Source organism: Typopeltis vanoorti, chromosome 22 (assembly GCF_054136105.1).
Source record: "Typopeltis vanoorti isolate ZY-2024b chromosome 22, IOZ_Tvanoo_1.0, whole genome shotgun sequence".
Taxonomy (NCBI): Eukaryota; Metazoa; Arthropoda; class Arachnida; order Uropygi; family Thelyphonidae; genus Typopeltis; species Typopeltis vanoorti.
Window position 1 is genome coordinate 85,050,627 of NC_143570.1, and position 26,207 is coordinate 85,076,833.

Consider the following 26,207-nt stretch of genomic DNA (forward strand, 5'->3'; position numbering starts at 1 on the left):
TTGAGTATTTAAATATTTAAAGCATTAAAATGTGCCATTTTAGTAAATAACTTTTAGAATACTTTTTTCATTGAAGAAAAATGTTTTCTGCAGAAAACATTTTTCTTCAAATTATCCACATTATTCAAATTTTTTTTTTTTTTTGAACTTCAAGAAGCTGAAATTTAAAAATATGTTTCTAAATAAACAATCTTCATATAAATACATCTAAGATCAAATATCAAAAAATAAAATAAAATAAAAACATAAATTGAGTAAGTACACTGGAAAACGAAGTCTTTCTAATGATGTTCTCTTTAGGGAAAATCATACTTACCTTCCAGTGAATGTTAATGATGATAATATTTTAAAACATTGTAAAAATAGTTATGCTATATGGGTGTCTATGATGTCCTTGTCTTCCGTATATCGGAATTAATGCTATCCTGTAATTTGACTATAAACGTTAACTGGGACATCATAAACACCCATGTGTATTTAAATAAAATAATAATAAAATGGAATGGGCAGAACCATCATGGTATTGAGCTATATTTTAATGTGAATTAAAGCTCCTTTTTGAAAATCATCAATTAATAATTACTTGTTTTTAAAACTAATTTCAGAATGATAATATTAATGTAAAAAAACACTGGCTATTAAAGGTCACAACTAAACTAGGAATAAAATAGAAACAAAATTTTGGGACAAGTTTATCCTTTTATTTATTTATGATGCATGATGTCACATGAAGATGAAAAGGACATCTCATCTTCCTTTTCCTCTTTTACCTTGCGGTGGTGAGGGTTTATTAATCATTGGACCTCAAACCGTTCACAGGATAAGGTGGTCAGTCCTACTCCCCAGTGTATCCTATGTCCATAGTGTTGAGTTCTTGAGGCTGGTTTGCCTGCTTTGCAGGATGAAAAACCCCAGGATAAACTGGGGGAAAACCCTACTGTCCACATCCAAGACCGGCTAACTTGGCTATGGCTGAGGAAAATCCTTCAGCTCCTCACGTCACTGACTGGAATCGGACCTAGGACACTCCTTCCCCAGGCGTATGGTTGTGGAAGGAGTGTCCTAGGTCACACAGCCACTAGGCTAACCGTGCGGATGATGAAAAGGATATAAATGAAAATTGCAAATAACAAAAAATAATGACGAAATGAACTCTCTCATTGCTTAAAACTAATATGATACAAAAGAGACCAGATTAAAAGTTTAATACTAGTTATACTAACACTATTTTACAGAAGTGAAATTTGGCCAGTATAGTAAAAAAAGATGGAGAAAGGTTAATAGCAGCTGGAATTAAATGAAATTTATGAAGTAAACAGCAAAATGTGTGTGTGTGTGTGTGTGTCTTCGAAGTAGTCCCCTTGTGCATTTATACTGGTTTAGATGGTATTCCCATTTTTGGAAACAGGCCTGGAACTCATTTTCTGGAATACTCTCGAGTTCCTTTATCATATTATGCTGGATATCAGTGATGTCAGAAAATCTTCGTCCTTTTAGTCTTTAATTTTGGAAACAAGAAATCACAGGGAGCTAAGTCAGGTGAATAAGCAGGATGACCTAATTCAGTAATCAGTTTTTGGTCAGAAACACACTCTCATGATGAGCACATTATGGTTTGGCATATTGTCGTGATGGATGATCCACTTGTCCACAGTTCAGCTCTTTTTCTCCGAACAGAATCTCGTAATCTTTTCAGCACTTCCAAAGAAACACACCAGCATGGTCTTGAACTGCGAACGTGACGTGTGCTTTTTTTTGGATGTGGCGAACTCGGAATTTTCCACTGCATGTGCTGGCGTTTTGCTATGGGATCGTACTGGAAGCGCCAAGTTTCGTCAGAAAAGTGCGGTCCGTACAGTTAGCTGAGTAGCTAGGTGCTTTGCAACCATATGTCTGGGAAAGGAGTGTCCTAGGTTCGATTCTTGTTGCCGATGTGAGGAGCTTAAGGATCTTTCTCAGACATAGCCAAGTTAGCCAGCCTTGGGCATGGACAGCAGGGTTTTTCCTCATGCAAGCAGGCAAACCGACCCTGTGAACACACATGAATTACAGTTAGGAATACTTATGACCAAACCACAGACCTGATTCTTCAGCTATGCCGGTCCTGAGCCCAGATAAAATTTAGGAGGATTGAGAGGGTAACGTATTTCCCCATAAAAGGGATCTCACAGTTGTTATAGCATCATATGCTATAAAAAAAACTCTTGGAAACGTGTGCTTATTTGCAGAAAGATCAGTCGCAACTTGAAGTTGCTGTTGCTTCTGTGTTCATCCATCAAGATCCAAGACACAAGCTTTGGCAGAAATCTTTGTGATACCCAATTCTTCACTTAAAATTACCTTGAATTTCATTTGTAATTTATCAGTTATTAATTGCTCATTTAATCATCTGTCAGACAGTACCAAATCTCACACTTTGTTTGCATCAAACATTTTTGTTTTTGGCTGCCCACTTCTGGAGTTTGTTATTCACATCTTCTTGCCCACCTATTGAATCTCTTATGCCACTCAAAGACGCTTGACTTTTTCAGAGCATCCACACTATATATATGCCACTATCAACAGCTCCAACGCTTCAGTAGCAGTTTTGTCGATTTTCACACAAAATTTGTTGGTAACATGCTGCTCGAAAATTCAATCGCACGTTTTTACTCCACAGTTTACACACAGATCTCTATTGTTTTTGCAATAGCCAATTAGCAAATGGCTCTATCAGCTTGAGGTTTATGCACGCGTTACTTTTAACGTGCACAAAGATGACTTACGTGAATCCAACCAAATCATCATATGGGCGACACTACGCTATCATTCCGGGAGTTAAATTGTCACACCTCGTACATTGAAGACACTTGCTCGTTCTTCCTTCTGAGGCCAGAATAGACCATAATAAGCCTAAATCCTTGAATTGCATTCCAAAAAAAAAATTACTATATATGTATATAATCGAGGCTTTAGAAAAAGCAACTGACACAATGAAAAAGGAAAAGTTGGTCCTTGTTGGGGATCTAAATAGCAGAGTAGGAAATGATTGTGAAACGTTCAAAAATATTTTGGGAAAATTTGGAGAAAAGAGCAAAGCTAATAACAATGGCAAATATCTGTTGGGTTTCTGCTCAGGACATGACTGGTTATTACTAACAACATGTTCCAACATAAAAAATGTGCACAAATTCACATGGAGAGAAGAGGCTAGGAATAAGAAAAGTCTCATTGACTATGTTATTGTTGATAGTGATGTTTTCTCCCTGGTGCAGGACACTAGAGTGTACACAGGATTTGAAATTGGAAGTGATCACTATTTAGTCTTGAGCAGGATAAAATTGAATTTCATATTGAAAAGAATAACATGTAAGAAAGTTTTAAAGCGAATAAAAGTTGAGCAGCTCTCAGATGTGAACTGTAGACTAAAATACACAAAGATTATTGAAGAAAAAATGAAAGAGTTTGAGAACAGGAATCAAACCTTAGAGATTCAGTGGCAAACTCTGAAGAAAACATTGATTGATTCTGCTAGAGAGGCATGTGGTGAGGTTGTCTGCAAGGATAAAAAAAAATCAGAACTCCCTGGTGGACACAAGAAGTTAAAGAGGCAGTGAAGGAAAAGAAGAAAGCATATCGAAAGTTCCTGTCAAATAACTCAGCTTTTGCTCTTAGAGAATACAGAGACAAATGCAAGAATGCTAAATACTGTGTAAAACTAGCTAAAACAAAGTCATGGGAGGACTTTGGCAAGAATATAGAAAATAAATATCAAGAAGGTGGCAAAATATTCTGGAGGTAGTTGAAGAAGCTTAGGAATGGAGGAAAGAGTGCTGTAAAAGGAGTTAGAGATGATAAAGGTGACATGAAAACAGGAGAAAAAGATATCCTTGAAGTATGGAGTAATTACTTTGAAAAACTGCTAAATGAAACAAGCAGTGATGACAGCACAGTGGTAAAAAACACTGACCAGGCATGCAGTCAGGAATACATATCCATACTTGAAGTAGAAAAAGCCATCAAAGGCTTGAAATGTGGAAAGGCAGCAGGAGTAGATGATATTCGACCAGAAATGCTGAAGTATGGTGGTATAAGAGTCTTACAGTGGCTGTACTGCATAGTTCAGAAAGCCTGGACAGAGGAATGAATTCCTGATGATTGGAGTAGAGCTCTCATAGTACCCATATATAAAAAGGGAAATAAAACTGAATGTGAGAATTACAGAGGTATTTCCCTACTGAGTGTTCCTGGCAAGATCTATGCAAGTATACTTGAGAAACAGTTGAGAAGAATTGTGGAAGAAAAGCTGGGTGAAGAACAAGCTGGATTCAGGCCAAACAGAGGCTGTCAGGATCAGATCTTCACTTTACGACAAATAGTCGAGAAAGCATGGGAATATAACAAAGATCTGTATTTAAGTTTTGTTGATTTGGAAAAGGCATATGACAAGGTGCCAAGAGAGAAGCTATTCAATACGCTACAGTTATATGGTGTCAATGGGGCATTATATCAAGCAATATTTAGTCTTTATTTGAGTTGTAGGTCAGCAGTTAGAATTGAAGGAAGTACAGGAAGATGGTTTAATGTTAAATCTGGTGTGAGACAAGGATGTACATTATCCCCTCTGTTATTCATTATCTATATGGATCACATTATGAAGGAAAGTGGTATTAAACATGATATCAAAATTGGAGATGTTAATGTCAGCTCTTTGCTTTATGTGGACGATGTTATACTTCTAAATAAATCCGCTACAAGTCTGCAAGATTCCTTGACTAAATTGAATAACTGTTGTAATAGATATGGGATGAAGGTCAGCAATAAAAAGACAAAGACAATGGAAAGAGGCAGAATCTTTGAAAATGTCAACTGTGTTGTGAATGGAGAACCTGTGGAACAAGTAAAACATTTCAGCTACTTAGGCATGATTTTTACTGAAGATGGTAAATTAAATATAGAAATAGACAACAGAATCGGCACAGCTGGTATGGTGGGAAGTCAATTGAATAAATTCATATGGAATAAGAGAGAAATTAGTCAGAACACTAAATTAGCTGTATACAAGACAGTTTTCAAACCAGTTTTAACTTATGGATCTGAGAGCTGGTTTAGAAGTAAAACACTTGACCAAAGACTAGAGGCCGCAGATATGAGAGTTCTGAGAAAGATTATAGGCGTGAACAAATGGCATCAATGACAATATCATATTAAAAACGAGGATATTAGGAAACAACGTAACATTGTCAGCATCCAGGAATGCATTAGCAGAGCTAATTTCAGGTGGTATGGTCACCTAAACAGAATGGGCGAGGAAAGATTAGCAAAACAAGTGGTCTCTGCCAGGTTGTAAGCAAAACGACCCAGAGGAAGACCAAGATATAGGTGGATTGATATGGTACAAAGTGCCTTAGATGATAGAAATATAAGATCTGATAATGTTGGAGTCTTGACAAGTAACAGACTGATTTGGAGGAAAATTGTAGATAGGAAGTTAGTAATGATATAATTTTTTCATGTGGTACTATCATATTCTGTACACCCCTTGTGGGTACATGGCAGGAATTTGATGTATATAATCATGACTGAGTGGGCAATTCAATCTCCACTGGTACCAATCAGAGAGAGATAGCTGGCCCAAGGCTATCACTGATTCATCGGTATGCAGTGAAGAAGGTAGCAAGCTATTGGCGCCATCTCGTTAGACAGGGTAAACGGGCTCCACCTACTCCCTATATGGGAACAAATAGGCGTTAGCTGATAGCTGTATATAATCATTGCTTTATTCAGCTTTCTTTTTAATATATAAAAAAAACTGTCAAAAAGTTCTTGATGCATTGAAGATTGTGCAAAACAACTGTTAGACAAATTGTAGAATTGTTCTTCATCATCAAATTCCTGACGTGTACTCTCAAGGAGGGGGTGTACAGGATATGATAGTACTACATAAAAAATGTACATCATTACTAACTTCCTATCTACAATTTTCCTCCAAATTAGTCTGTTATGCCAAGACTCCAATATTATCAAATCTTATATTTCTGTCGTCTAAGGCACTTGGTACCGTATCAATCCACTTATATCTTGGTCTTCCTCTGGGTCATTTTCCTGCCAACCTGGCAGAGAACACCTTTTTTGCTAATTGCTAATCTTTCCTCTCCATTCTGTTTAAGTGAGATTAGCTCTGCTAATGCATTCCTGAATGCTGACAATGTCTAGTTCTTTCCTAATATCCTCGTTTTAAATATGATATTGCCACTGATGCCATCTGTTCACACCTCTAGTCTTTCTCAGGACTCTCGTATCTGTGGTCTCTGTGTCTTTGGTCAAGTGTTTTATTTCTAACCTGGCTCTCAGATCCATAAGATAAAACTGGTTTGAACACTGTCTTGTATAAGCTAATTTAGTGTTTTGACTAATTTCTCTCTTATTCCATATGAATTTATTCATCTGACTTCCTACCATACCAGCTTTGTTGATTCTGTTGTCTATTTGCATGTTTAATTTACCATCTTCACTAAAAATCGTGCCTAAGTAGCTAAAATGTTTTACTTGTTCCACAGGTACTCCGTTCAAACCACAGTTGACTTTTTCAACGATTCTACCTATTTTCATTGTCTTTGTCTTTTTATTGCTGACCATACCATATCTAATACAAAAGTTATTCAATTTAGTCAGGGAATCTTGCAAACTTGTAGCGGATTTATTTAGAAGTATAACATTGTCCGCATAAAGCAAAGCGCTGATATTAACATCTCCAATTCTGATATCATGTTTAATACCACTTTCCTGCATAATGTGATGGAAATGTACATCCTTGTCTCACACCTGATTTAACATTAAACCATCTTCCTGTACTTCAATTTTAACTGCTGACTTGCAACTCAAATAAAGACTTGCTTGATATAATGCCCAATTGACACCATATAACTATAGCTTATTGAATAGCTTCTATCTTGGCACCTTATCATATGCCTTTTCCATATCTACAAAACTTAAATACAGATCTTTTTTATATTCCCATGATTGACCAAATTGTATTCTTATTGGTTAAACCAAAATAAAAAAATGATGGTACAATATGACAAAATTTCTTGCCGGCTGGGACGTCGCCCGGTTAAACAAGGCCTCCGTTATTTTCGCCAAGGAACCAGGGCAAACAGCGAAAAGTCAGCTACTGGAACAAATCTGAAAACACACCCCAACTCAACATCACCCGAGTTAAAGATCGGTACTATCAACATAAAAAGCCTGAACAACAAAGAAATGGAGCTAGCTGAGGAATTAGATAAGTACCAGATCGACATAATAGGGGTGACTGAAACAAAAAAGACAAAAACTGGCGAGATCTTTCTGAGCAATAAATACAAAATGTTATATTCAGGCAATGACAATCAAGGAAAAGAAGGAATAGCTATGGTATTCAACAAAAAATACGAGGCTAATCTTCTCAAATAGCAGGCTGTCTCAAGTAGAGTGATGCGGGCAGATATAAGAATGGAGAACTGGACAATGAGACTTATTTGTGCCTATGGTCCCACATCAGGTTCTACTAAGGTAGAAGTGGAGGAATTTTTTGATGCTTTAGAAAAAGCAACTGACACAATGAAAAAGGAAAAGTTGGTCCTTGTTGGGGATCTGAATAGCAGAGTAGGAAATGATTGTGAGACATACAAAAATATTTTGGGAAAATTTGAAGAAAAGAGCAAAGCTAATAATGGCAAATACTTGTTGGATTTCTGCTCAGGACATATAATAAATTTAGTTTAATCCTTTATCCAAGTTTGTGCAAACAAAGTTTGCACCTGAAAGTATCTTCAGGACTGGGGTAAAGTGGTACAACACTGGGAAACTCCTTGCAAATGTGGAGCAAGCTACCAACTCTCCCATAATGCAAAACACATCTCCTTGTAGATGCATTAAGGGAAGGGCCACTACCCAGACTAGTTTCGACCTTTATTGAGGTCTCTTCAGTGGGAGCCAGGCCCAAGTGGAGATACCAAGGCAGATGCATTAGCATGGTCATCTCCTCCTATAGGAGCTGCCAAACGGTGTGCCACCTTTTCATTAAATTACTCTGGATTTAGAGAAAGATGTTGAAAGTTTATTTTTCACTTGGTCAGATTATAATAAATTTAGTTTAATCCTTTATCCAAGTGTGTGCAAACAAAGTTTGCGCCTGAAAGTATCTTCATGACTGCTCAGGACATGGACTGGTTATTACTAACACCATGTTCCAACATAAAAATGTGCACAAATTCACATGGAGAGAAGAGGCAAGGAATAAGAAAAGTCTCATTGACTCACTATTATAACACTATAACACTATTGTTGATAGTGATGTTTTCCCACTGGTGCAGGACACCAGAGTGTACATAGGATTTGAAATTGGATGTGATTGCCATTTAGTCTTGAGCATTATAAAATTGAATTTCATATTGAAAAGAACATGTAAGAAAGTTTTAAAGAGAATAAAAGTTGAGCAGCTCTCAGATGTGAACTGTATACCAAAATACACAAATATTATTCAAGAAAAAATGAAAGAGTTTGAGAGCAGGAACCAAACCTTGCAGATTCACTGGCAAAGCCCTAAAGAAAGCATTGATTGATTCAGCCAGTGAGGCATGTGGTGAGGTTGTGTGCAAGGATAGATATATCAGAACTTCATGGTGGACACAGGAAGTTAAAGAGACAGTGAAGGAAAAGAAGAAAGCATATCAAAAGTTCCTGGCAAATAAATCAGTTTGTGCTTTTAGAGAATACAGAGACAAAAGTAAAAAAGCTAAACACTGTAAAAAATGGCTGAACAGAAGTCATGGGAGGACTTTGGCAAGAAGTAGAACATAGAAGAATAAAATAAATAAGTATTAGTGATGACAGCATAGTGGTAAAAAACACTGACCAGGCCAGTCAGGAATACATATCTACGTGAAGTAGAAAAATTTCTACTTCACGTAGTTTTTGATGGAAAAATTTCCATCAAAAGCCTGAAATGTGGAAAGGCAGAAGGAGTAGATGATATTCGACCAGAAATGCTCAAGTATGGAAGTATAATAGTCTTACAGTTGCTTACTTCATCATTCAGAAGGACAAATTCACAGATGATTGGAGTAGAGCTCTCATAGTATCCATATATAAAACGGGAAATAAAACTGAATGTGAAATTTACAGAGGCATTTCATTACTGAGTGTTCCTGGTAAGATATATGCAAGTATACTTGAGAAACAGTTCAGAAGGATTGTAAGAGAAGCTTGCTAAAGAACAAACTGTATTCAGGCCAAATAGAGGCTGTCAGGCTCAGATTTTCACTTTATAACAGATAGTTGAGAAATCATGGGAATATGACAAAGATCTGTATTTAAGTTTTGTAGATCTGGAAAACGCATATGACAAGGTGCCAAGAAAGAAACTATTCCAAACACTACAATTATATGGTGTTAATGGGACATTATATCAAGCAATACTTTGTCTTTATTTGAGTTGTAAGTCAGCACTTAGAATTTGAAAGACGTACAGGAAGATGGTTTAATGTTAAATCTGGTGTGAGACAAGGATGTACATTATCCCCTCTGTTATTCATTATCTATATGGATCACATTATGTAGGAAAGTGGTATTAAACATGATATGAAAATTGAAGATGTTAATGTCAGCTCTTTGCTTTATGCGGACGATGTTATACTTCTAAATAAATCTGCTACAAGTCTGCAAGATTCCCTGACTAAAATGAATAACTGTTGTAATAGATATGGTATGAAGGTCAGCATTAAAAAGACAAAGTCAATGAAAATAGGCAGAAACACTGAAAATGTCAACTGTTTTGTGAATGGAGAACTTATAGAACAAGTAAAACATTTCAGCTACTTAGGCAAGATGATTTTTAGTAAAGATGGCAAGTTAAATATGGAAATAGACAACGGAATCAACAAGCTGGTATGGTAGGAAGTCGACTGAATAAATTCATATAGAATAAGAGAGAAATTAGTCAGAATACTAAATTAGCTGTATACAAGACAGTGTTCAAACCAATTTTAACTTATGGATCTGAGAGCTGGGTTAGAAGTGAAACACTTGACCAGAGACTAGAGACTGCAGATATGAGAGTCCTGAGAAAGATTAGAGGCGTGAACAGATGGCATCAATGGCAATATCATATTAAAAATGAGGATATTAGGAAAGAACTTGACATTGTCAGCATCCAGGAATGCATTAGCAGCGCTAATCTCAGGTGGTATGGTCACTTAAATAGAATTTGAGAGGAAAGATTAGCAAAACAAGTGTTCTCTGCCAAGTTGGCAGGAAAACGACCCAAAGGAAGACCAAGATATAGGTGGATTGATACGGTACAAAGTGCCTTAGATGATAGAAATATAAGATCTGATAATGTTGGAGTCTTGACAAGTAACAGACTGATTTGGAGGAAAATTGTAGATAGGAAGTTAGTAATGATGTAATTTTTTCATGTAGTACTGTCATATCCTGTACACCCCTTGAGAATACATGGCAGGAATTTGATGATGATGATGATATTTTTTCACTAGAGGTCATGCCAGTAGAATAACCTGTGATCTAATCATAGTTTCTCTAGCTTACCGTATCTAATGTAACTCAACTTGTCCTGTATATTTGTATATGTTCCAGATGATGATCTTAATATGAAGATTGAAACGTCAGGAAATTAAAAGAGTTTTTTATAATATGGTTATAAAGTCCATAATTTCTGAAATGAATGGGAGTATATATCAATACTTGATGTAGAAAATGTACAAACATATGCTGTCTAAAATCAGCTGGAGTAGATGATATTCGACAAGAAATGTTCAAATATGAAAAGATTTTATAGTGGCTACGTTGCATAATTCAGAAGACCTTGGTCAAAAGTTGAATTCCAGATTATTGGAGTGGAGCTTTCTTGCTAACCATCCATAAAAAGAAAAAATCTGAATCTGAGTATTACAGAGATTTAAAAGTCTTATAAGAAGATTGGAGAAGATCAAGCTGTGTTCAAGAGAAATAGAGGTCGTAAGGATCAGATTTTCATCTCAAGAGAAATAGTTGAGAAATCCTGATAACATAACAAAGATATTTATTTATGTTTTGTAGATATGGAAAAAGTGTATGACAAGGTGTCAAAAGAAAATCTGTTCAAATGCTACAGGTATATGGTGTAAATGGGGACATTACATCGAACAATACATAGTCTGTATGTGAGTTGTAAGTCAGCAGTTTGAATTGAAACAGGTACTGGATGGTGGTTTGATTTTAAATCAGGTGCAAGGGATGGATGCATATTATCTGCATTTAGTCACCTTATAAATGAAAGTGGCATTAAACCTGATATCAAAATTGGAGATATATTAATTTCACTTCTCTACTTTGTGCAGATAATGTTATACCCCTAATAAATCCAGTATGATTCAATAATAAAATTAGACTGGGATATATTGGCCGAATTTTTTAATAAATTAAGCCGACTAGTTCCAACTTGACTGTTAGCTTTGTCTGGACATACTGTTGGATTCTGATAATATAGAGATTTAAGTAATTATTATTTGCTTCAGAATCCAACATGATCTTCCATCACAAAGGCTAGACTTGTAAATATTATTTAATGTGAATTACTTATTTATAATTTAATATTCATATAACTACCTTTAATTTTGTCTAATATTTAATCAAAGATATATGTATTAATAATGAAAAGACTGTATTACAGAGATGACAGATTTACCATGGTCTGAGTTTGTATGATTGAATTTATCAGAGAAGTTAAAATGTTTATGATAACTTAATTACTGATTTGAAGTTAAGTGTAAAATTTGTGATTCTAAAATTAAATGTTTGTTTTGTTAATCAAAAGATGTATTTTGCCTGAATTTCTTTTACTGCACCATTCATAAAATATTCGAACCAAAGTGGGTAAAATAAGTAAGTTAAATATACTCGGCCAGTATATATAATAACAACATATAAAGGAAGGGTAGTTGAGAGTTGGTTTATCTTCAATTCTTGAACTAATTCAGATATAAAGTGGCGCAGTCTTTAAATATAAATTTTCTTTATATTTGAATTAGAAATCAACTTGTAACCTATCAACTAGTTAAGAACATCGTAATAGTAATCATGTCGGATCCAAAGTATAGATTGAGAAGAAGTAGGATCCAACAAAATGGCGCAGTCGACAGGATTTGAATTCACAAAAAAAAAAAAAGATTGTAATATTAAGTATTAAAATTTGTAATAGTAAAAGGAATTTAAAGATAAAATAAGTGAATTGGTTGTAAACTAAATTCAGGCAAACATAGAGCTTATTTTAGGATTCTATTTTTTTTTAAAGTTGTTAATAGAGTAATATGGCTGTTTCATCTACTTCTAAAATGGAAGATAGTGAATTTTTTCGTACACTAAACCCACAACAAGTTTTTCCCCAGTTTTCAGGTGAAGAATCAGATGATGTACTGTCCTTTTTTACTTATATTGAAAAACTTAGGGAATTAACTAATTGGACTGATTTCCATTTACTTATATTATTAAGAAGTAAATTAATAGGTAAGGCTAGAACATATTTTAATTCATCCCCTATTCTTAAAGAAACATTAGAATACAAGAAATTTAAGGACGAACTAATCTCTAGATTTTCCCATACTAAGTGCTATCTTCGAACCCTTATAGAGCTCCACGAATGCGTGCAAGGTGACAAAGAAGATGTGACTAATTATTTTAACAGATTGGTGAACATTGCTAAATGTATGAAGGTGTCCCCTACAGAATAACCTCACTTAGATTGGATTGTGTTTCAACAATTTCGACTGGGATTGCATAAAAATTTAAGAGAGGTCATTTACAAAAAAAAAGGCTGTCAGTTTAGAAGCATGTTATAGTCTGGCCAAAGAAAGAGAGAAAATATTGGAGGAAATGCAACAAATATACTCCATGAGGCAATCACTTATGCAGGACTGTAATGATCAACTTACACCTTTACCAATTCTTGAATACTTTCCAAACTGTAAAAAAATGGAAAGAGATTAAGAATGAGGAAGTCAATATAGATAACTCTACCACCTTGAATAACAAACCAGGTTCACTAGACTACAATTCCCATAGAATGCAAAGTGTGACAATGGCCAAAGAGAATGGTAAGTTACCTTTAACTCTTGTGCAAGGTCTGATTGAGAGGATTCCATGCAATATTCTTTTAGATACTGGAGCCCATATATCAGTTATTTCTAACTCCATGGTGAATAAGCTTGTTGATGATTTTTCTGATAACATCACCCTAATTCAGAAACCAGTAAAAATCATGGGAATCGCTAAAATTGAACTAATTTCCACAAGAAAAATAAATGCTGAAATTTCCATACCTTGTTTTCCAGTAGAGTTCTCACATGAACTCATTATCCTTCCAGAAATTGCTGACACGAATGACCAGATCATACTAGCACTTGATTTCCTAGAGAAAAATAAATTCATGTGTGACTTTGCCTCCGAAACCATTTCCTTGTGTGGCATGAGTTATCAATCAATGTACAATGAAGACAATAAAAGGGAACTATGTAACAAGATGGAGATTGATACCTTAAACTTTGAAGACGGATTAAGTGATAAAAAAAGAAAATTGTTGCATGAAGCTATCAATTTAGCAGAATCAAAAACCGATAGAGTAGAAATAAGGAAATTCATTCTCTCAATTTTCCAAAAATATCCCCGAACATTCACTGAAGATATTAGCTCATTGACCTGTACAAACAAAGTAGAGCATTCCATTGAAATCACCTCAGAAACGCCTATCTACACTAAGCAGTACAAAACCCCCTTTAAATATCTAGATAGACTTCAGATCCTTCTAAATGATTATGAAAGAGCTGGGATCATAGAAAAGTCTAATTCCAGATGGAATAGCCCTTTTTTGTTGGTAGAAAAACCTGATGGAAGTCTCAGATTCATATTAGATCTGTGTGAGATTAATAAGGTCACTAAGCCCATTGATTTTCCTCTATGTAACATAGAAGAGCTCCTGACTAGTCTAGAGGGAGCAAAATACTTTTCAAAATTGGATCTGAACTCTGGCTATTTCCAGATACCTCTTAGAAAGGAGGACAGACAGTTTTTTGCCTTTACCACTCGATGGCAAAAATACCAGCTCTGTCGGCTTCCTCAAGGGGCCAGAAATTCAACTATGAGTTTTCAGTGTCTGATAAACACTGTGCTCTCAGACATGTTAGGAAAGGGAGTCATATGTTTCCAAGTTTCCTATTAATGTACACCCCAGACCTAACATCACATGAAGAAATTTTAGATAATGTATTAAATAGACTAAACTTGTCACATCTATCGTTGAAGTGCTCAAAATGTAAACTCTTCATGAAGAAGGTTGAATACCTAGGACATGTTGTCAGTGAGGCTGGAATAATCCCCACTCAAGAAAACATCTCTGCCATTCTAAGAGTGAAAATACCCACCTCTATGAGACAAGTACGGAGGTACTTAGGAATGGTAAACTTCTATAGAAAATTTATTCCAAATTGTTCCCAAATAATGGAGCCCATAATTAAATTAACCAAAAAGGGAGAAAAGTTCATTTGGGGAAAAGAACAGGAATCTTCCCATAAATCCTTAAATTTAGCATTGACTAGATCTCCTGTCCTCACTCATCCTACTCTTGGAGAACCCTTCTATCTTGCAGCAGATGCTTCGAATGACACCATTGCAGCTGTAATAGAACAAAATAAGAAATTAGACCCATTGCATTCCTAAGTAGAAAACTATCTGCATCAGAAAAAAATTACTCAGTTATTGAAAAAGAAGCACTAGCTATTGTGCATGCCTTAAGGAAATTCAGATACATGTTACTGGGACAAGAAATTTTTTTAAGATTAGATCATAAACCCCTAACTTTTTTATCCACAATGAAGGATAAAAACCAAAGGATTATTCGATGGGCCTTAGAATTACAAGAGTTCCAAATACAGATGTGTTATATTCCTGGAAAACTTAATGTAGTTGCTGACTACTTATCCAGGGCCTTAGATGATAAAGTAGATGAAAGTACCAGTACAAAGGAAAAGATAATGAACTTGATAGCCAAGGCAAATGAGGGAGAAGAAAACACAAGAAAACCTCCACACCTTCAGAATTGGAGCAAATTCTCCATTATAGATGCACAAAAATTAGATCCAACATGGGGGGGAATATATCAACGAATCAAAAATGGGGAGAGAATCTTGGAGGAACACTCCTTCTTTGCATTCTTTATTTTTGGATGATGATGGCCTCCTGATGGCAAAACATGATATCACCGGAAATTGGAAGAACAAAATAGTAGTTCCTGCTGTCATGATCCCTTGGGTGTTATATACCTTTCATGATGCTGATCTAGCAGGACACCAAGGGTTCTTTTGGACATGGGGGAGAAAAAGAAACAGATATGTGTGGAAGGGAATGAGACGAGACATTGAAAGTTATGTGTTTTCATGTCATCTATGTCAAAGAAAATCAAATTACGGAGGAAAGGCTCCTCTTCAACTTTTCTCTATTCCTAGTCGCCCTTTTCAAGCTATAGCCATGGACATTATAGGTCCACTCCCTACTACCTCTAAAGGAAACAAGTATATACTTGTTGTGATAGATATGTTCTCTAGGTTTCCAGAAGCCACAGCTATGAAGAATCAAACTGCACAAACAGTGGCTGACAAGTTGTTTAAGATGATCATTTCAAGATATGGAACCCCCCCCAAATACTCCTCACTGATCAAGGTTCAAACTTTACAGCTGAAATTATGCTTCAATTATGTAAATTATTGAAGATAAAAAAGCTTTTCACTACTCCCTCTCGCTCCCCAGGAAATGGAATGTGTGAGAGGATGAATCGTACCCTGAAGCAAACCCTATCCAAACTTGCAGATAATCACTTATATAATTGGGATAATTTCCTTCCACACACCCTTTTTGCCTGTAGAACAGCCCTGCATGCTGCTATAAAAGAAGCCCCTGCTGTAGTTTTATATGGTTTTGAACCACTGTTTCCCAGTGATTTCAAGGACTCACATGCAAATTCAGGATTCCCAGACATTAATGAATACCTTAACAATATAATCTCTGAAAACAAAGTTGCACATGACCTAGTAGCAAAAGCCAGTCAAAACAGCTCACAAAAGGCTAGAGCCTATGCAAATAAACTAAGAAACTACAAGGAATTAAAACCTGGAAACTTAGTACTTTTACGACAAGAGCATAGTAACAAGAAAACAGGAAAGTTTGGAAAATGTGCAATGGGACGTTATGAAATTGTTGAAAGGACATCTTCTGTCAACTTTCGAATAAGAGAATATACGGGATTAAAAATAACTCTAATTGTCCACTCAGACCGATTAAAATTGTTCAAGAAGAGACCTGACAAATTAGTCTGCCTAGGAGATTCTCTAGAGGCTGTATGGGGAAAAGAAAACAATTACCATAGAAAAAGTAATTACAGAAGGAACACAAATATTACAAAAAAACCAAAACACAGTAGTATTAATGCAGAACATGAATTGAATTCGGAAGAGACAGTCCCATACTACAGACATAGAAGATACGCTAAATTTGATAATGAAGGTAACAAGAAATTTAATGAGAAAGAGAATGAGAATAAATGCACAAGTCATAATAAGGAACTAAGTTTTATTCAAACTAGGTACTACTTAAGAAATCCAAAAAGAAATATGTAGACTAATTCCTCCATAAAAGAGCTTAGTGTGAAAAATTTTTCTTAAAGGAAAAATTTTTCAGAGAAAGGGTGAGCCTTTGTTAAACTGTGAATGAAATTGTTTTGTATATTTTTTTTTCATTCACATTTAACATAATATACCATATACCAGGCTAGACTTGTAAACATTATTTAATGTAAATAACTTATTTTATAATTTAATATTCATATAACTACCTTAATTTTGTCTAATATTTAAATATTTAATCAAAGATATATGTATTAATAATGAAAAGACTGTATTAAATATTATTAAACTATTTTATTTATTACTATATTAATATTATAAGAACTTGTATTTGATGATTTAACTGCGCATTAATTGATATGTAAATATTCTTTATTTATTCCTATTTGTAGAAATTTAATGTTATGCAATAGCTCAATTTTATTATGTTTTGTTTTGTTGTCGTGGAGACGTATGTAAGTAAGCCAGCACGAGTTTGGAACAGAACGTGAGGTGAAGGTTTATTGAAAAGAGTTAAAGAGATCACGAGAACAATTTAGGCAGGAAGAATGGATATAAAAAGAAAGAACGCTGAAAAAATTAATATAGAGAGAGAGAGAGAGAGAGAGAGATGGGCATTCGGTTGGAATCGGAGTATTCAGCATTTGGGGAATCAGAGTTCGATATTAGAGAGTCGGCAAGTCACTCAAGCAGCTAATTTAAGTCTACTAGTCGAGAAGCAGTTAGCTAATAAGTTGTAGAATAACAATTATAGCTACGAAAAACAGGTGAGAGACTATTAAATAGACTAGCGATACTTGAGTTGATTTAATTCCAGCGCCGACCTTTCAAGGACATACGTAACCTTGAAGCAAAGGACGAAGTTACTAAAGAATAGTAGAGGCTATAAAGTTGAAGTTTACAGTTAGCTGTGTTTAGAATTATAGTGCCTAAAGAATTATTTGAATGCCAGAGGAATGGACAACTGTGCATATAAAACTTCAAGTCAAAGAATTATTGTGTGTTACCTTAATTCATGAGTGATCAGTAGTACTTCATGCAAGAACGTTTGTTTATGTGTATAGTGACCGATGATTAATTCAGTTTTTGCTTGGAAGATTTATTTTAATGAGTGCCGTATACTGCTTAAAGTGTTTACAGTTATAAAAAAAAGTTTGTGTGTAAGTTTATGAAGAAAGAAGATTATCGGTAAGATTATTCCAACCGTTAACATTCCTATACAGAGAAGTTGAGAGTTTCATCCTAGAATTTCCTTATACTAACAATAACTATTGCGGAAGTAAGCTAAAGTGTAAATTTAAAAGTGTTTGTTTGTGAAGAGGTGTTACTGCAGTTTTTGTCGTATTTGGAACTTAAGGAACTGTAAGAAGACTGTATCATAGAGATAACAGATTTACCTTTGTCTGAGTCTGTATGATTGAATTTATCAGAGAAGCTAAAATATTTGTGATATCTTAATTACTGATTTGAACTTAAGTGTAAAATTTGTAATACTAAAATTAAATGTTTGTTTTTGTTAATCAAAAGATGTATTTTGCCTGAATCTCTTTTACTGTACCATTCATAAAAATATTCCAGCCAAAGCAGGTAAATTAAGAAAGTTAAATATTCTCAGCCAGTATATATAATAACAACATATAAAGGAAGGGTAGTTGTGAGTTGGTTTATCTTCAATTCTTGAACTAATTCAGATATAAAGTGGCACAGTCTTTAAATATAAATTTTCTTTATATTTGAATTAGAAATCAACTTACAACTTATCAATTAGTTAAGAACATCGTAATAGTAATCATGTCAGATCCATGGTATAGATTGAGAAGAAGTAGGATCCAACAATACATAAGGTGATAAAAAAAAAAAAAAAAGCAGCTTAAAACAGGTCTAGAAAGAAACATAAACATCTCTAGCATTACTACGAGAGAGAATACAACATACTAGATCTGAACTAAGCCAGGTAGATATGACATGCTTTTGTTTATATGAAGATATTTCTAACAATATAGAAGCCAACCAATGGTCACATTTAGATAACATGATTAACAATAGTTTCAATAGGACCTTTTTAATCAGCAAAAAAAGACAAATCAATAAATTTAATACTCTATATGAAAGAAGTTGTAATTCAAGGCCTAACCTTCCAGACAACAAAGTTGTCTTTAACTTCTCTGACCATATCTTAACACATACAGAAGTCAGCATACTAAAGAAAGGTTTTAATTTTGCAATTACTCCAGATTTTATTCCGAAAGTGGACATTATATACAACATAGAGAAAGAACTTTCATCTTTATCTGAACCAATAGCTAATGATCTAAGATTAAAATCGCTATTATCCTCTCATCTTCGAGGCCACCTAACAAAAATATTACACCTCTAGAAAAAAGAGCTCTGTCCAATTTGAAGAAAAACAAAAGAATTATCATCCTAAAGGCAGACAAAGGAAACTCAACGGTCATCTTAGACACCAGAGATTACATGACAGAGATCGAGTTACTCTTGGACACATCCACTTATAGTGTATTAGATTCGGACCCCACATGGATGAACCATAATGAAATAAATAACCTTTTACGCAATATGGACAGTTGGCCAACAGACCTAAAACAGAAATTAGTCGTTACATCCGCTGACACCAAGTTCTCCTAAAGTTCACAAAACTGGAATACTGTTATGTCCTATAGTGGATGGAATAAACTCTCCCACCTACTTATTGTCAAAATACCTTGCCCATCCCCTGAAGGTATTCGTAATTCTGACACGTATATAAAAATACACAACATTTCATTGAAAAGCTCAAAAACATCTCAATCTCAGAAACAGATATTCTCGCTAGCCTAGATGTGGTGTCCTTTTTCACCAACATCACAGTGGATGAAGTCATCAACATTTTGGACAACCTTTATCCTCAAGATATTACTTCTCTTTTCAGACATTGTCTAAAATCAAATTTCTTCAAATGGAATGGAACAATATACAAACAATTAGCCGGTCTTGCTATGGGTAGCCCTCTCCCCCCCCCTCCCCCTTGTGCAGATCTATTTATGGAGAAACTAGAAAAAGACATTCTTTCACAATTAGACCCAAAACCAGTTGTTTGGTGGAGATACGTCAATGATATTTTCATCATATGGAGAAACACAGAAGCAGCACTTTTTGATTTCTTAACTAAGATGAAACTCTTTCCATCAAAAAATAAATTTCACCTTAGAAATTGATAGGGAGAGAAAATTACCATTTTTAGCCTTAATTACAAAACAAGTGAATGGACATATTAACCTAATGGTTTACTGCAAACCGACTCACCCTGGCTGGTATCTTCACACCATATATCTCAAAAGTTGAGTATCATACATATGCTCAAAAATAGAGCTACTCGCATCACAACAGAAGAGAAAACTCTCAAGGATGAGTTAACTCACATATCAGAAACCCTGAAAGACAACGGCCATCCAAAAATTTAATTCAAAAGATACTTTTCTCCAATCTCCCAACAGCAACCCAAAGAAACTCGATACAAATCTTCCATTGCCATTCCTTATGCTGGGACAGTTCACAGAAAATTGCAACACTTCTCAAACCACATGAAATAAGAGTAACTTTCAAATTAAGACAGTCCACAACTTGTTAAGATCACCAAAGGATAAAAGTGCTTTCTTCAAACATCCTGGCATTTACAATATCCCTTGTTCATGTGGTTTAAATTACATAGGACAAACTTCTAATAGTTTGGAAATAAGAAAAAAATAACACATCGGAGACTTTAATAATAACAGAAAAGATAACTCCAGGTTAGCCCTTCATTTCTCGAATACCAATCACAACATTGAATGGACAAAAGTTCTATGCCATATCTAGAGGAAGACTTTCGTAACCGAAACTTGAAAAAAGCTCCTTTGTGGTAATCCATTCAAAAGGCAGCCTCAATAGGAACCAAGGGATAATCCTTGCTGACATATGGAAGACCCTCATAAGATCACTTAGCACACCAGAATTCAACTTCACTGCAAATTACAGAATGCACTTGTATAACAATGTCTGACATCACACACGCTCCTTGCATTTGATGTAATACATCTTTTGAATTTGTATGGCGTTTAGTACTCGTTTATGTTTCTTTCTTGACCTGTTTTAAAGTGTTTTTTATCACCTTATGTATGCACAGATGAAGCCAACAGTCAAGTTGGTGAAACTAGTCGGCTTAATTTGTTATTAAAATCTTTGGTCAATATATCCCAGTCTAATTTTATTATTGAATTAAAGTCGGTGGTCGAAAAAATAGAATTATCAAATCCAGTATGAGTTTGCAGGATTTCTAACTGAATTGAATAACTGCTGTAATAAATTTGGTATGAAATTGAGCAGTTAAAAGACAGACTGTAAATATAGGCTGAAACACTAAAAATATCACCTCAATCCTGAATGAAGGACCTATAGAATAAGGTATATTCATTCATTTAGGCATAAATTCTTGTGAAGATGGCAAATTAAATATGGAAATAGACAGAACTGAATAAATTTATATGGAATAAAGAGAAATGGGTCAAAATGCTAAACTAGCTGTATGAAGGACAGTGTTCAAACCAGTTTTAATTATGGATCTGTTAGAAATAAATCATTTGATCAATGACTGGAAGCCACAGATATGAGAGCTGTGAAAAATATTAGGGAAGTGAACAGATTGCATCAATGCCAGAATCATATTAAAAACAAATATATTAGGAACGAACTTGACAGTTTTAGCATTCAGGAAATGTGTGAGCAGAGCTGATCTCATGTGGTACAGTCACATAAATAGAATGGGAGAGGAAAGGCTAGCAAAAGCCTTTCCTCTTTTTTTGCCAGTATGACAGAAAGAAGACCATCTAGGTGCATTTATATAATAAGAAGTGCCTTAGAAGATTGAAATATAAAATGTTGACAGTACTGGAGTCCTAACATATAGCAGATTAATTTGGAAGAAAATTGTCTAGGCATTTACATCCTTTAGACCCCTTGAGGGTACATATCAGGAATTAGATTAGGGTAATGATTTATTATCCTTCCTTGAAATAAGATCCTAATGCCAGTTTAAAGCCTTGATTTTAAATTGGCATAAAAAATGAAGTTTTGCACTTCTGTATCTTATCAGTTTGCTACTATTTCATAAGTTCCTGCTTCTGTATTATTTTGAAAAATTAATGCCAACATCAACTTAAATGTTAATTTTTCTTTTTTGGATTTGTTTGTGTTCATAATGGGAAGGTTTTATTTTGCTCTTGTTAATGTTGAAAGTCTTCATCATGGCTATTTTAGATATATAATGTACAATATTTCCTTCTTTACCACTATTGTTGTTGCTGTTCCTGTTTGGGGAAAAGTCTTACAGATGTATATTTCTGTAGAATTGCCTAGCATTATTCTGAGTTGCAGTTTTTTTTTTTTTTAATGAAATGTGTTATTTGAAGAATTTTCTCTTCTTTTGTCCTGCTAGTTTATCTTGTCTGCAAGTCATTTAATTCTTTCAAATAAATTTCATTTAATTTGTTCATTAATTCATTTAATCTGTAGGATTCATTAAATCATTTATGATAAAAATGTTATTTCTATGTATAAATCTCTTTGGAGACATCCTTTATATATATATATATATATATATATATATAAGTAATAATTTGATATTCCTAATATGTACCCTTGGGTGTGTGTGTGTGGGGGGGATTATTATGGTGCTACATGAAAAAGTTACATCATTACTAACTTCCTATTGAATAAATAATTTACATGGTAAACTACTTATATATGCTATGAGGTTAAGTTTGATCATTAAATGTGATGAATTATGGTGATAGCAAGCTTATCAGTAACAAGCTAATAAACATTTAAAAACAAAGTTAGAAATAGGCTATTCTTACTGGTAATTCCATTTTGGGTTCACTTAAAGATTAAAGCTAGGAACTGAGAAGAGACCTTCATGTAGCCTGTATAGTATATAGAGAACCAGTTAGGACTTCTCACTCAGTATCCAGGCAGTTGTGGGACATAGGAGACTATATCATTTTGTATTGCCTTAAGTGACATACAAATCTGAAGATACAACTTGATCAAAAGTTGTGCTAACTGGAACCTTGCTTAAACAACATTGCTGTTGTTTTCATCAGGACACTATATAATCAATGAAAAGACAAATTTAGTTATCAGAAGAATTATAAAAATGTTAACATAATTGGTGTTACTGAGAACAAAGATTACATGCAATATTTAGCTAAATAATAACTATAATATGTTATATTCTGTGATTTCAGGTAAAGGAGAGAGTAACTGTGATAACCAACACTAAACACAAATATATGGGCAAATTTCATAATGAGGAATTTGACATTGTCTATTGCTCCACAGAAGGTTTTCTAATTGAAAAGGTGAAGAATTTTTTGAGTCATTAGAGAGGACATCTGACATTTAAAAAAAAAAAAAAAGGAAAAGCTAAGAGCAAAACTAATATTTTAAGTACCTGCTAAAAATATTTAATGAATATTCTTAGTCATTGACAACACAGACATGAAGTCACCAAGGAAGATGACCCTGTTTGGAATGCAAAAGTCAAACTTCAGAGTTAAATAATCAAAGTGGTCAGGTTGGTTATTTGAATTTGAAGGATGATAAAGACAGCAAGTGAATGAGATTTTGAGTCAGAGCAGATCAAATAGAAAGAGGATTTTAGGTTTGGCATTCTCTTGACATGGAATGTCAGATCCAACAAATCTGCATTACTATGGATATGTGTTCTTTGCAAGTGGAATTTTTGAATTTTTTTTCTTTCTTTTTTTAACGAGATTTTGTCTGATTTACAGAGTAACTATTTTTTTCTGTTATCTTTTGATTAAAGGAGAAAAGAAAAGCTATGAGTTAAATAAAGAGTAGTGACGTGCAGTGGGAAATGAAAGGCTCTTTGAACATTTTTCTCACACAGGAAACGAACTTCTGGTTGGGAAACTTTTTTATTGATTATTATCTGGCTTGATTCCATGCATTATCTAGCAGCCATCCTGTGGAACTACTTTGCTGCTCTCCCCTTGAATAGAGAAGATTCTGAGTCCCTTACTTATTGGAGACCTGAAATGGATGTTGGTGATGTTTGACCAGGTTGGGAAATCTCTCACCAGGAGATGTAACTGACATTTCTGCCAACTAGAGAAAGTGCTTTTGTTCAGTGAAATTTGACAAGAAATGAAGAATATAAGAAGGATAAAATCAAAGTTGTTTTTCCATTTGATTTTCAACAATGGGTCTCTAAGTACTAAGGAAGTATAATTATGATCTAATGTTTCTGGAATTTAAAATTCTGTTATAATTAAAATCTTAAAAAAAATACATAAAATTAGTAATAGTTTGTTATGATTTCTCTTCCAAACTTGCATTACTGTCGCTGTTTTTTTTCCTATATAAACCTATTCACCTTTTCAAGAATTTTTATGCTTATTTATAGAATATGACACTGCATTATCTGACAAATGGAACAGTACAATTACGATTCAGTTTTAAAGGAGGAGAACCCTTTTTTGTACCTGTGATGCTAATAATGAAAGCACTTTCAGATGTAGAAGACTACTGCATATATAATGAAATGATAAAAGGAAAAGAAGATGACCAGTTTTTTAGAGGGTAAGTGAATAATTTTCTGTTTTCAGTTTTCAAAAATAACACAAGATTAAACAATCGTTTCTTCCTCTCCCTCTCTCTTGCTCTCCCTGTATATCTGAAAAAATAAATTGCAAAAAATAAGACAATAGTTAATATTAGTTTGGACATCCATGATGTTATTATCTGGCTATGCATTCTAGCATATCCAAAATTAATAGCTACATAATCAGAGAAATTGTAAGAACCTAATTAATAATTAGTTTAAAAAAAAGAAAAAGCTAATGCTTTAAATTTTTAATTTGAGTCTTTTTGCTTTGATTGAAAATCAATATACAAAAACTTTCAATCAAAGCTAATGCATTTTATTCCTATATAGGGAATAGGTGAGGCCGTTTTAACCCTATCTAACTTTTGGAGACTGAGTGGGCACTTCAATCTCCACTGGTAGCCAATCAGAGATAGCTGGCCCAAGGTTCACTAATAATTAGTTTCTTTCATTAATTAATAAATGAAATTAATCAAATATTACACCCAATAAATAGCTGTATTAAACTGCTCACATTATCAGTGACTTTTTGCACTTGACTTCTAGACATATTGGCTGCACATCTACCTTTCTAAATTTTATTTAAAATCAGTTCACCATTCTGTTGAATTTTAATAGTATGGAGAACAGATAGTCTGAGAAACTCTGTTAATAGGATTTCTCAGGCCTTCTGTCCTCCAAGAATAATCTGGTAATGTGTAAAACAGGTTGGCATTTTTTCGTTGAATAAAATAATCCTTATTGATTGGGTGAAAACCAGAGTTTGCTAATTGTAACCACTCGAATACTTGGTAATGATTGACAAATCTGAAAAACTTTCCATCATGACACATCATGAAATTGGTAATCCAGTTGCAAAGGGTTGAAGATAGACCATAGGATTGTAGCTTAGTAAAGAGTCCATATGCTAGATCCATTCAAATTCCATGGAAATGTCAAGGGTAACCATGAGTTTCTTCCAGTCTTTCCATGTCCTGTATCCATAGGTAGATAATGTTGGTGAGAAAATCTGCTGTTGAATGAAGAGAACAAAATCCATATTGGAATCCTTAATTAGTGAACTTCAAGTAGTAAACAAGTTGGCTGAATAGATTTTGAGAGAGTATGCTAGCTTAGATAAACAATACAGGATGGGCTTTAATTCTGGGGCGCAAATTATAAGTATAAGGAGAACACCACTTGGACAAGTGGATTTGTTGGCATCCAAATTGTTGAGAAGGGGATTGTGTTTTGTATAGTGGGAGATGATTTTCTTTCATCATCAGCACAAAATTAGAGGCGACAATCAATGCCAAGAGATAAGCTTTATTTTTAGTGTTGTTGTTGTGATGGTACACCTAGAAGTGAGAGGTTGAAGAGCAGAAATTGCATCTGATTGACTTGGCAAGAAACCAGAAAGCCATCAGACTGCCATTTGTGAGTAATAGGCAAATTTTCTGAATTTCGTCCTTTTAATGTCTAATTTTTTTATAACAGATATTGTGGACTATGGTGTAGGCCGAGTGCAAAGCTGGGGTTTTTGACTTATGCCATTTAATATGTATACTGAACTTGGACTGTCATTAGCACTAACTGAAGATCCATTCCTTGGATAGTGATTGGGGGTTTTGTGTAAAGCGGAGGATGAAGGTCTATATTTAAACAAGAATAATTTAATTATATGGCTGGAGAAGGTGTCTGAATCAGGAGCATAGAAAATATGGAAATCATGGGGAGTTATCCCAATAAGTACCATTGAAGTGACAAGACAGGCTGAGATTGGCTGGTTGAAAGTTCATCTGGTTAAAAAAAGATCCAAGGTGTTAGGAGAAAGATGAGAATTATTGGTATTCTGGCTGGCAGACAAACAATTTGTG

General features: G+C 34.4%; 1 protein-coding gene across 3 annotated transcripts in view; it reads left to right on the forward strand.

Moving 5' to 3' along the window:
• The window catches only part of Polr1B (RNA polymerase I subunit Rpl135), a 270,860-nt gene that overhangs the window by 77,532 nt on the left and 167,121 nt on the right, over positions 1–26,207 (forward strand). For all 3 annotated transcript variants that reach the window (XM_090412385.1, XM_090412386.1, XM_090412387.1), the window contains one exon: positions 24,151–24,326. In XM_090412385.1, the coding sequence (XP_090268511.1) occupies positions 24,151–24,326 (176 nt within the window). The remainder of the gene's footprint in view (positions 1–24,150; positions 24,327–26,207) is intronic.